Source organism: Tachysurus vachellii, chromosome 1 (assembly GCF_030014155.1).
Source record: "Tachysurus vachellii isolate PV-2020 chromosome 1, HZAU_Pvac_v1, whole genome shotgun sequence".
Taxonomy (NCBI): domain Eukaryota; kingdom Metazoa; phylum Chordata; class Actinopteri; order Siluriformes; family Bagridae; genus Tachysurus; species Tachysurus vachellii.
This window is the reverse complement of record NC_083460.1, coordinates 1,799,454-1,811,520: the sequence shown is the minus strand read 5'-3', so window position 1 is coordinate 1,811,520 and position 12,067 is coordinate 1,799,454. Positions and strand designations below refer to the sequence as shown.

The 12,067-nt window shown below is 42.8% G+C and overlaps 1 protein-coding gene across 3 annotated transcripts in view; it reads right to left on the bottom strand.

Moving 5' to 3' along the window:
• The window catches only part of st3gal3b (ST3 beta-galactoside alpha-2,3-sialyltransferase 3b), a 56,226-nt gene that overhangs the window by 15,934 nt on the left and 28,225 nt on the right, over positions 1-12,067 (bottom strand). For all 3 annotated transcript variants that reach the window (XM_060867185.1, XM_060867193.1, XM_060867200.1), the window contains 4 exons: positions 9,191-9,285; positions 5,962-6,025; positions 4,395-4,490; positions 2,908-3,094 (listed from right to left, as the gene is read on the bottom strand). In XM_060867185.1, the coding sequence (XP_060723168.1) occupies positions 2,908-3,094; positions 4,395-4,490; positions 5,962-6,025; positions 9,191-9,285 (442 nt within the window). The remainder of the gene's footprint in view (positions 1-2,907; positions 3,095-4,394; positions 4,491-5,961; positions 6,026-9,190; positions 9,286-12,067) is intronic.

The following is a 12,067-nucleotide window of genomic DNA, read 5'->3' as shown; positions in this document are numbered from 1 at the left end:
TAGCTTTCAGGAATCACTCATATCACTGTAGTAGGGGGTCAAAACACTGGCACGTCTGAATATGGGCATGAACACTGACTTGCCTCAGAGTCTGGAGGTTTTACAAATCAAAAAGTAAGTACTGTCCCCGAGGCACAAAATTTTTGTTCTACTGTATCAGGGAACATAGATAAAAAGACAATAAACGCTACTCAAAAATCCCAGTCCTGAACACAGTCCCTGGATCATCTTGTTGTTTCGAGAATACCTTTCTTGTTGAGTCAGGTGAGTCGCTGGGAGTTGCGCAAGAATCACTTTCTTATGCCTTCAACGGTGCTTTTTTTTCATCACACAGGCAATGAAAAGGCTCGCATTCTTTCCACCTGTCAAGGATCCACGCTACACAAAGCAGTGCTGAAAGTAATCACATCAAAGCTCCCACCAGCCACTGAGTGTGGGAGAGAGAGTGAAGACTGAAGGCTATCTGAGGATTAGATCCCAATCTAAAAGCAAGCTTTTCTAAAGGTAATTGTCTTTGGTGTTCTCGCGGCTCTTCCGACTCGTCATACAGGTGAGTCAAAAACAGCGTCGCGATGCGGACGTGATTAACCGCGTCGTATTTCTCCGCTAGGTATCCAGCGAGGGCTGCTGCCTTCGCATCCATGTGACACAGGATTCTCAGTAGTGCTGACCGTTTTCCAAGAAGTTTTAAGCAAGACTGGTCTGTGTTATTGCATCTCTAAAGCCTGAGACAAATTACTTACCGTCTCTAAGGTTACAGTGTGTTTGAGGAGATTATGTATGATTAAACTCAGGCTCTATTATTTATTTGGTATGATCAAAATGTTTCATCTGCACGAAAGGATGTGTAGTAGACAAACGATTTTCACCGAGCGCTCGAATACCGCTATGTTAACGCACTAATTAAAAAAGAAAGAAAAAAAAAAGAAAAGAAAATGATGTTCTCCAAGCTGGTAATAATTCATGCAGAAAAAGCCACGACGCTCAGAATCATCAGTCATCGGGAACGCACGAATGCGATGGCCCTCATTTGTCAAGTGACAGATAGTTAAGGGAGCCACTTTAAACATGATACTCCTACAAGCCTAATACACACACGCCAGGTCACGTCGTAGACTCGCTGTCTCTAAACAACGTTTACAGCTGTGTGTGCTCCCGTTTCCAAAAAAGTCAATTACAAACCAACGAATATCAGAATCAGAAATACGATCATCGGTTAATCTATAGACTTAAACCTGAACCGGCGGTTTTCCGTCTACGTACGTGGGTGTGTCCTAAAAAAAAGTACATCAGGGCTTGTTTGGTACTGTGGTACAAAGAAGAGTGAAACATGTAATTTACTAAACAGTGCCTCGCATCGAGAATATGATCAAAAAGCCACTTGTTTAGTTGAGCACATGTTTAAGCTTCAACTTTGGGGCAAATGACCCCATTTTTGCTTGATTTCTGACAGGAAGTCATTCTCAAACCTGGATTAATATTAAGATAGCCGCATGTTTATCACGCACTTTTGGAGTGTAGAGTTTGTGCATTGGCTTGCATGGTTTGTTTTTTTTTTTTTAAAAACAGAATGCCTGCTAATTCGTCCACGGCCACCGGTACAAATTGTGGCTAAAACGGCTGTAATTAGCGACTTTCAGGAACCCTAATTTGGCTGGCTCTTGCCACTATAAGATCAAGGGCAATCTATCGGGTGCTGGAGGGCAGATCCGTTATCTTCGTCTGTACCTTAACGATCAGACGTTTTCAAAGGCGAGGAGGAGTAATCAAACAGCCTGCTACTTTACTTCCTCCGCCGAGCCTCTTGCGCTCTGACAAATGTCCCCCTGTTAAAATTCCTTCGTTCTGTCGCTCCCTTAAAGTCACACAGCTGCGTTGGCTCAGAGCTCCTCAAGTGCACAGCTTCCAGACACTGGTTTGGCCAAAGAAAGAAAAAAAAAAAAAAAAGAGAGAGAGAGAGAGAGAGAGACAGAGAGAGACACGTCTACAGTGGAGCTTTATAGAATAAGCTGAAAGAAATGAGCCCTACCCCGAACCCTACCTTGATACCATGACCTGACAGAGCTTTATTAATATGACACCCAATTGCCCTCGAGATGCCCCCTTGACGGGTGCAAACAAAGAGGAAAAACGAAATGCTTATGTGTGTTCTTTGTGTGATAAGAAGTGGGATGAGAGCAGAGCTATTAAAATTGCCATCCCTTCCCCTGCCAAGATAAGAGGAAACTCATTCAGCCAGACCGACCCCTTCTGATTAAGAGGCAAGTTCGCCGTACGCCAATCACCCGGGGTAACAGTACAGCTCGTCAAAAACCACACAAAAATAAACAGTTCTCTCAATACTGCACTACTTACTGAAATTCTTCTGGCACCAAAATTGGAATACAAGGCTTTCAAAATCCTGCTTCGGAAAGATAAATCTAACGAACTCTCTGCGGTCACGTGACGCACCAAAGATAAGTGCAAAGAGCGAATTAGCCCACGAAGGGAAACAAGCTTTGAAATAAGCTTCATGTGAAATGTGCAGAAAGTAAAACCCACACCTTTGTATTGTGAAGCTTTTGACTGACAAAAACCGACTGAGAACTTTTTAAAAAAAAATAAAAAATAACATGCAATAAATTATGACATGCAGCGTATACGTTTTATGTCTGAATTCTGGCAGGATTTGTGTTTCAAGTAAAATATGATGTCATTTTGTTCACAGGTGACTCCGTTTCTACAGGGATCACCGACATTTGTGGTTTCCTTCAGACTCACCTTACAAAATCCCAAACCGAAATACAAACGACTCGCTAATGTTACTTACCGTGTGGTATCCTGAGCAAACTACTGAGAAATCGCAAAACTTAAACCAAACCTGTTCCCACAGCACAGGTCAAGTACCATAATCTAAGTGGAGCTCACCAATTTCTCCCTGAAGATCATGTTCCTCAGCCATTTAAAGTCGACGGGTTTGAAGGCCATGAAGACAAACAGAGAGTCTTTCTCGTAATGGCTTTTGTTCTGGAAAGCTCCCTCAGGGTACGTTATCCTCATGGTGGTTTTGGTACCGACGTCACGTGTGTAACCCTTCACCGGAGCTTGATTTAACCTGAAAAGAAACAAATATTTAGAAATACGGTACATTTAAAATAAGAGACGGCGCCGATCCGATAACCCAGGATTCCTGAGATTCTGGCAAAACCAGTGAAAAGAAAAAGGTGGATCGGATATTGGAGAAAAAGTAGAACCGATTCGGTCTGATGGTGTGACACATGGAAAAGATTGGAAGTGGATGGATTTGGAGAAGAATCTTTTGGAACTGGGAATGTTTACATATACAAAGAGACTTAATTGTATTTTTTGTTTGGATTCAATTTATTAGATTTGTTATACTTGCAATGTAAAAGTGAAAGAGCTGAACAGAATAAAACGTTGTGGTTTTTCATGTTTTTATCCACTCGTTATTTCCTGGATTATCAGAAAAGGACAAGGGACATCATGCCATCGCTGTATAGTACAGAAACAGACATACACGGACGTCTCAGTAGGTGTACGAAGACGGAGCAGGATTTTCTTTGTTTTTTTTTTTTTTAACCAACCAGATCTTTTCAATTAGGATTTCAAAAATCACCACCAACCAGACCTTTTCAATTATGATCTGAACAACGTTCACATAGTAAGAATCGTTTTTTTGTTTTTTTGTAAAGAATTACACCACACACCAAACACACGGTCTGTAAACGTTTTCCTAGGTTGTACTAGGGCTGGGCGATACGGCTGAAAACTGTATCACGATATCAGTGTTTCATATCGGTCGATATCGATAATTATTGATATTTTTTATGACCCATTTAAAATAAGGACCAGGAGAAAAATATATTAGATTTAAACCTTTTTATTTTAAACTTAACCTTCCTCTGATCGTAATCCTTTCAGTTATTAAGACAGAAATGTCAACAAGCAGGAAAACTCTAATAATTATAATGTAAACATGAGTCTAAAGTCACAATGAACACTTAACAATTGTCTCTTAACATTTAAGGTGCAAAATGAAAGAATATGTAAGAAATGCTTAATAAAGTGTAATAAAATAACGGGGACGACGGTCTTGCATAATGTGCAGACGACGTTGGTGTGACTACGGTCAGACTTATAATATCCAAAAAACTGCAGTATTTTTTGGATAATGCATAATGTGCAGACGACGTTGGTGTGACTACAGTCAGACTTATAATATCCAAAAAACTGCAGTATTTTTGGATTTTTTATTCTTCTTCGTCAGAAGAATAAAAAATATCGACCGTTTTATCGGACACATTTTTTATTGATATCGATCACGTGTCTATCGCGATAGATATCGTTATCGTTTTATCGCCCAGCCCTAGGTTGTACTGCATGAAAATACTCACCTCACTACAATGTCGTACTCATCGATACGGGAGCCCAGTGACTTATTGGCCAGGATTCCACCGTTCCCCACTATTATACATCTTTTACAACTCAATCTACAAAAGGAAAAAAAAACAACACCCACGATCATATAAACATGTAAAGCGTTATAGCTAGTTATAAAATTGGTGCTGATCAATGTAGCAAATTTTGTTCTTATGTGGAGAGTTTTATGATCTTTGGCAAACAGATGCCCCTTTTCCCACCGAGGCAGTTTGAGTGCTGGTTCGGAGCCTAATTTAGAACCAGTTCTTTCTTTTTCGACAGCCAAAGCACCGGCTCTGAACCAGGAAAAGTGGTTCTTAAGTAGCACCAAAACGTTGCTGGTCTAGACTTAAGAACCACTTGCGTCAGGGGCTGTGGGCGTGGCTGTGGGTGGGGCTGGGGCGGGGCTACTGTTAGCGCCTTTGATAATATACCTTAAGTATACTAATGTTTAATACACTTTTACTTTACCGTGATATGATGCATTATCAGCACACATGATAGTAAGTAGCTACATGCTAAGGCTAACTTTTTTCTGTGTTAATGATAAAATAACGTTATGTACTTTCTCCATTACAACCTCCGTTTATACAGATTACTTGGAGCTGCACGTACACGTTGGATTCGCCGCGTTTGGGTGTTAATGTAGGTTCACAAAGCCATGAGCATTAACAGTAAAGCAACATCTGCCATTGTTGATGTGTTTGTGTTTGTCGCTGCTGCGCTAAAGTTGCTGTGTAACGTGACACGTATACAGTGACGTCAGACTCGGCTCTGTGATGCTCTCTAACCGATGGAAAGACAAACCGGTTCTTAGAAGGTTCGCCAGTGGAACCAACTTTGAACCAGCACCAGCGCTAGCTCTGAACCAGCACCCGGTTCTTTTTGGTGGAAAAGGGTTAAGAGAAGCTTGTAATTGTAAAAGTTGAAGCTTTACCGAACTGATGATCAGATCAGAGGTTTATTTCACACATCAGATATTTCAGCATCACTATTAATCACTAAGTGGCTTACAGAAAATGCAACAAATGTGTTTTTTTTGTTCTCTCAAGTTCGTTTTGTTCGATTTGTTTGTAATCCAGACAACGTTTTAATGCTGTTTTTATTTTTTGCTATTTTAGTGCGGCATCGGTGAGAAGGTCTTCGCTCTATCGGGAAGCGATACAGGTCAAAGGTTTATTATTACAGGTTTATTAAGCACACAGGTCAAAGTTCTTTAAGCTTAAATTTAAGCCTTTGTACTTGAATAATGTCAGAAAAACAGAATGTTGGCATTGGGTCTGTTCTAAAAGTGGGTCTCAGTGGCTGTGAGTTGGGATGGAAACCATTTAAAATTTCATTTGAAAATGTAAAATATCACCCAGCTGGGCAGACATGGTGATAAAGTAGCATACGCTCAACCAAATTAGCAGCAGGCGAGGTTACGGCACTAACCTACACGTGGCCCTGTGTGAAAAAAAGGGCCCTTATTGTTTATTCACACTAGTTTCATTAAAAAAAAAAAGTGAGCATTGAGACCTGACCCTCACCTCTCACACTTACCTGTCAAGTACTGGACTCAGTCCAAAGATCTTTGTAGCAGTTAATATAGTGTCTATGACTCTTTCTGCAAAGAGAAACAGAAAGACAATCGCGTGAATGCAATGGAGCGGCAGAACAAACCGACTGCATAGTTTTCTAATATCAAACATGCAGCTCTCGAAGACGCCCTGATGGAGAGAGACGAATGTGTTGTGGAGCCAAAGCGGGAGCCCGTGTGCCGCTGGAAGCTTTGTTAACAAACGGAATCTAGGTGATGGAAAAAACAGCCTGTAAAAGAGGAATGTTTAAACAAAGAGCATTCCTGTGACAAAGCCTGCAATTTAATGCTCTTAGACACAGCGAGTGTGTCAGCTCACCATCTAAATTTATCGAGATGTTTGGCCATAGTGAGCATTCTTCTGATGCCCATGTGGAACGTTTACTGCCAGAACACCTTGTGCTTCGTCTTTCGATATCTCTGGAAAGATGTGACTTCCCAGCAATGGAAACAACGGTGGCATGCTAATTATTCACCGAGCACTTTACGGCACCGCACGAGCAGACGTGGGTAATTCAGCAAAACTACAACCTGGACAAAAACGCAATACGCTCAGCCGTAACGTACGTTTTGGACTGTAGTGCGGTTTAAAAACAAACATCGACCAACTGGATCGTTCTTCAAGGTAACATAAATGTAACCTAAAAATATAATCTGACTGTGACAAAGCGCTGACGCTGGAGACTCCTTCCACGTCGCACTTCCGCCACGCATTATAACGCTTCGCACGTTTTCTCCCTAAGTAACAATATTTCTGATGTGTCCCTGAACGTGTGAGAAACATTACACAGATGTATAGTTTGGCAGTAACACTGCTCTTAACGGCGTCCTCGTGCGAGTATGTAGCTGTGCACGAGTGTGTCTTGAGCAGAGTAATGACTACCTATCGTGCCCCTGACAGATGTGGTTCAGCCTGGCTGAGGCTGAACGGAATGAATGAAATAGCCGGGTATTAATAATTAAAACGCTCTGAAAGATATTAACAAACGGGAGTTTCTCTGGGTCAGAATTCCTGCTGTAGGGAATCCTGCCTGTGCCGGAGGATTGATGATTAGAAGGAGGTGAAGTCAATGCCAGCGGTCAGTGTTTGGATGAATTGTCGACAGCTGCCATCAAGCATCGCCGAGGCCTAAGCGTAAACAGTGCGAGGACCACACCGACGTCGGGGGAGGGGGGGGAAAGGTACGCCGACAGGTTCAACGCAAAAAACTGCGAAGAGCGATGGTTACTAATCGTTTTCACATAATGGGATAAACACTTCATCCAAGCATCTCTGCAGGCAGTTTGAACAAATGAACCCCTCACCTGCAAAATCGACTGTTTTGGCAAAGTGAAAATCAGAGCGTGATTTATTGAGGAAAAGCCCCGACTTCACGTGAAAACACTTTCAGGTTGTTGGAAATCGATGTGGAGAGAATTTCCCCTGCTTCGACGAGTTTGAATAATCATTCGAGTGTTTGAGCTGCTTGTAGAATGAGTCATCAAAAAAAGCATGTGTGTCTATTGCGTACACACACGCACGCACACACACTCTCTAGATCAACTCACAAGGCCACTCTACGCTTCTAGACGTGACTCATCTCGCAGGAGCACGGAAAACAGTTGTGCAAAGTCATGCGAGAGACGGACATCGATGTGCTCGTCCGAATGCGACGAGACCTTTTTAACGTGTACAGAAGGAGTCTCCGCTGTCAGGGCTGTGTATCAGACAGAAGATAAGTTCTTCTTAACCGTCTTTCGGTTCAGAGGAGTTTATGTTTCTTTGCGGTTCCTCAGCTGTGTGGCGTAACAAGTCGTGTTTTTTTTTTACTTTTTCTTTTTAAGTTTGATAGAGAAAACAAAACATGACAGTTTCTAGCTGCTATAACGCAAGTGACAACAGGAACTTCGTAGATCTTCCACAAAGCCGAATGGAACTTTAGACTAATAAATGTTTCATAAAAATAAATAAATAAATAAACAAACAAACAAACAAACAAGCAAACGTTTGGAGAAAATGTGATAATATTAGTTGTAATATTTGAGGATGTGGCAACCCAGTGGTTAAGGTGTTGGATTACTGAAACCAGGCCCTTAACCCTCAGTTGCGCACCTACATATATATATATATCGCTGATAGTGAAAATCTCCGTCGTACTTTCGCCGTGTTTCCCGCCATCCTGCCAACAGACCAAAGCTTTGGGCGGCGGTAAATTTCGAACACTTTCTCTTTCCTCTTCACCTGACTCCAGTTACCTGAGGACATGTTTTCCCTTCGGAGCAGAATTCACAGTCGTGGGTGGATAAAAGAAAGCGTTTACGCTAAAACTGGCATATATGGTAGCGGCATCTATTTTTATCTCTCCTCTCATACCCGAGCTCTTTGTAGTCCTCTATTCACGGCCCACACGTATCACGTCTCTGAGCGAATAAAGCTCAAAGCAAAGGTACGTTGCTCCCACGATGTGTGGAGAAAAGAGAAAGCGGTGGTAATGTAAACACGGGACGCTCTCTTTACAAAGCGGCGGTGCATGCGGACGTGGCCGGCCTCCACGCCGCACAAAGACTACATTCAGCTCGGGTCGTCTCGCTGCGCTGGAAAATGTGCCCGAGCGCTCATATCTAAGCTATCTTTCTAGATTGGATCTAATCAGAGATTTTCAAGCAGCTGTGGTTGATGATAAAAAGCACATTCAGGCTAACAATCCCAGCGAGTCCATAGATTTATACGCCATTACCTCAACCTGTGGAGGTACAAAGGGATTGCCACAATAGCGCCATTCTTCACGAGGGATGTTTTAAGGAGGAACATTCTTTGCTCTTTGATGATGGAAAGATGACCGTCTGCGTTACCTAACCTCACATATGGAGCTCTTAAAGCTGTTACTTCCACAAAATAAACATTGCTTTAACAAAAAAAAAAAAAGAAAAATAGAGCTTGTGCGCTTAGGTAGCGTGACGCTACGCTCGCTCGATGGTGTCCTTCATTTGGATCCTTCATTATCGCTCTCAGCTTTGTCATCCTTTTGTTTTTACAATGATTTTATTTTAATCCTCGACTGCTCGGCTGAGCTCAGCTCTGGTCTTGGATTCGTTTCTACTACACTAATAAGTCCAAGTCTAAATAAAGCTCATGCACTCACACGGCTCACGTGCAAAAAAAAAAAAAAAAAAAAAAAGAATGATGATCATGAGTAAAAAAAAAGTGCATACCTTGTGTTTTCAATCCAAACGGAGGTAAATAGTTGTTGACTTTCGCTAATCGCTTAAAGTTCCGGTCAAGAAACATAGGTGCTGGCTTTACGAACCTGTAAGGAGGAAAGACAAGGTGTCAGAAGGTCAGAACCGAGACGTGTGTGTGTGTGTGTGTGTGTGTAGGTGACGCCTCACTTATAGAGATAAACGTATGAAACAATTTCTACATTTGTGTAAAACCTTATCAGCTCAGTCTGCGACCTCAATGCAGTGATCCGTACATGTATACCCACTGACTCCGCCCACTTGGGGTCCCAATTCCAATGGTTTGCGAATTTACTTTCAAGTCAAACTTTGGTCCCAGGTTAAACTTTCGCGTCCAGCGTCCTTTCCCCTTCGGTTACTCTGCTTTTCTGATCGGTAAGTTTATCAGGTGTAGGATGGAGCTCCTGCTTTAACCAATCTACATCAGGTGTAGAAGCTAGCTGCTCTTTACACACAGAGTAACGTGATTGGTTGCCTTGTTACTTCCTGTTTCACAGAGACACGGTTGTTACGGTCACTGGAGAAGATTTAGACATATACGTGAGTAAAAACTATCATGAACCTGCATGGCTACAAATGTTAAGCTCCTGGTTTGCAGACTTTCCTGAATGATGAACAAAAACGGTGGTACGCTTTGAAACGTCGACGCAAACCTGAGATTGTGAAGCCCCCCCCCCCAAAAAAAAAACATCCAGAATCCTTCCTGGTTCCTGGTAAAAACATTTATATTGGAACGAATTAAACTGCTTCATCTTTATTTTGTCTTACAAGATGCGGTAAAATGTAAAGAATTCCAATGACTCTTAAACCTTGGCGCTGACTTGAGCGCAGCTTTGTTCCCGTCACGGCGGGTCGACGATCCTCGTCCTGCGATCTGTAAACTGGGCTTCTCAGGCCAGACGCTTGGAGCCTGGCGAGTCTTTAATCGAGCATTTTTCTGTGAGAGGTTAACGTTCCTGGCTCGTCTCTGCTGTGACCCTCTGGTCAGGGTTTAAGACAGTGAGGTTGAAGCGGTACGAATCAATCACACACACACACACACACACACACACACACACACACACACACACACACACACACACACACACACAGTTCTCTCTGCTCCTGGAAAGCCAGCACAGGATGGATGCGCCCACCTCTGACCCGCGTCCCCTCTCCGATCCTTTACCCCAAGCACATTGGGCTTTCCAGAACTTTTAAAGGAACACAAATAGGAAATTTTAAGGAAGTGTTTGAGTCAATCACGCCCAGGACACTCAGTGCTATGTGATCATTGGATTGGGTCCAGTTTCCAACCCGGATTTCCACTTTACACACGTTTCCTGCTTTTCTTCTCTTCAGATAACCTCCATAATAACCTCGCTCAGGTTTCTGCTCTGGGGTTCGAACTGGGAGCTTTTGGGGACAAAACAGCATCAGGATAATTCAGCGTGTGAAACATCGGTCCTTCGTCCTTCGCGAGCCGTCCTTCGTCCTGCCTTTGAGAGAAAAAGGACAGGAGCATCTTGTTTAAAAAAAATAAAAACTCTGTGGCTGGATTTTTCCACCAGAAAGACAAAATCAAAGAATGCTCAGAGGACCTAGATTTAGGGCGAGACGACGGTGAGACGGAGCGGCCGTAAGGGTGTTGAAGGCAAAGAGTCAAAGTCAAACTGCATTTCGTTTCAATCTTCAGTTCTACTAAGATGAATTTCTGAGGCAATTTCAAACTAATCTTCTAGCACTTTTACAGAAATCAGACATGGATTAAAAGGTCGTTGAAAAGATAAGGGGGCACGGTGGCTTAGTGGTTAACACGTTCGCCTCACACCTCCAGGGTTGGGGGTTCGATTCCCACCTCCACCTTGTGTGTGTGGAGTTTGCATGTTCTCCCCGTGCCTCGGGGGTTTCCTCCGGGTACTCCGATTTCCTCCCCCGGTACAAAGACATGCATGGTAGGTTGATTGGCATCTCTGGAAAATTGTCCGTAGTGTGTGATTGCGTGAGTGAATGAGAGTGTGTGTGTGTGCCCTGCGATGGGTTGGCACTCCGTCCAGGGTGTATCCTGCCTTGATGCCCGATGAGCCTGAGGCTCCCCGTGACCTGAGGTAGTTCGGATAAGCGGTAGAAGATGAATGAACGAATGAAAAGAAAAGCTTTGTAGGAAATTTTATGAGGAATCAAACCCCCAAAAAAGAGAAACACACACACACCCTGAGTGTGGGGGAAGTGGTAGCCTAGTGGTTAAGGCATTGTACTACTGATCGGAAGGGTGCGGGTTCGAATCCCAGGTCCACCAAAGTGCCACTGCTGGGCCCCTGAGCAAACCGTAACTGCTCGGTTGCATAAATTGAAATAAAAAAGTAAGTCACTCTGGATGAGAGTCTGTGAAATGTCAGGAATGTAAATGAGCGTGGAATAACTTGTGTAATGAGTATAAGGGAGATCACAAGACTGATCTAAAGGCTTACGCTCTACCTCTTGTCTCCATTTCACCCGAAAAATCTTTCTAACCAGATCCTAATAAATTAGAATTAGATTCTTTGTATGATGAAGTTCTCCAGATGAAAATGAAGACATGTTCCATGCGCTTGCTCTACACGCAGCTTCTGTAAAGCGAGCTCACCAAGTCCATGTCTGTTTTCATGACCCTCATAGCTCCGGTTCTTCCCGTCCACGTCGTTGGCTTTAACACTCCACAGTCTTTTCTCATTTTTAAATATGACCAGATTTTTGGTATAAAAAAAACAATAAAATAAAATAAAAACCACTTGTGCAATAAGGATTTGATTAGAAAGATGTTTCCAGTGAAATGTAAAAGATATTTACAACACAGTGCTGTTGAGTTCTGATCCTTTACACAGAGATCGT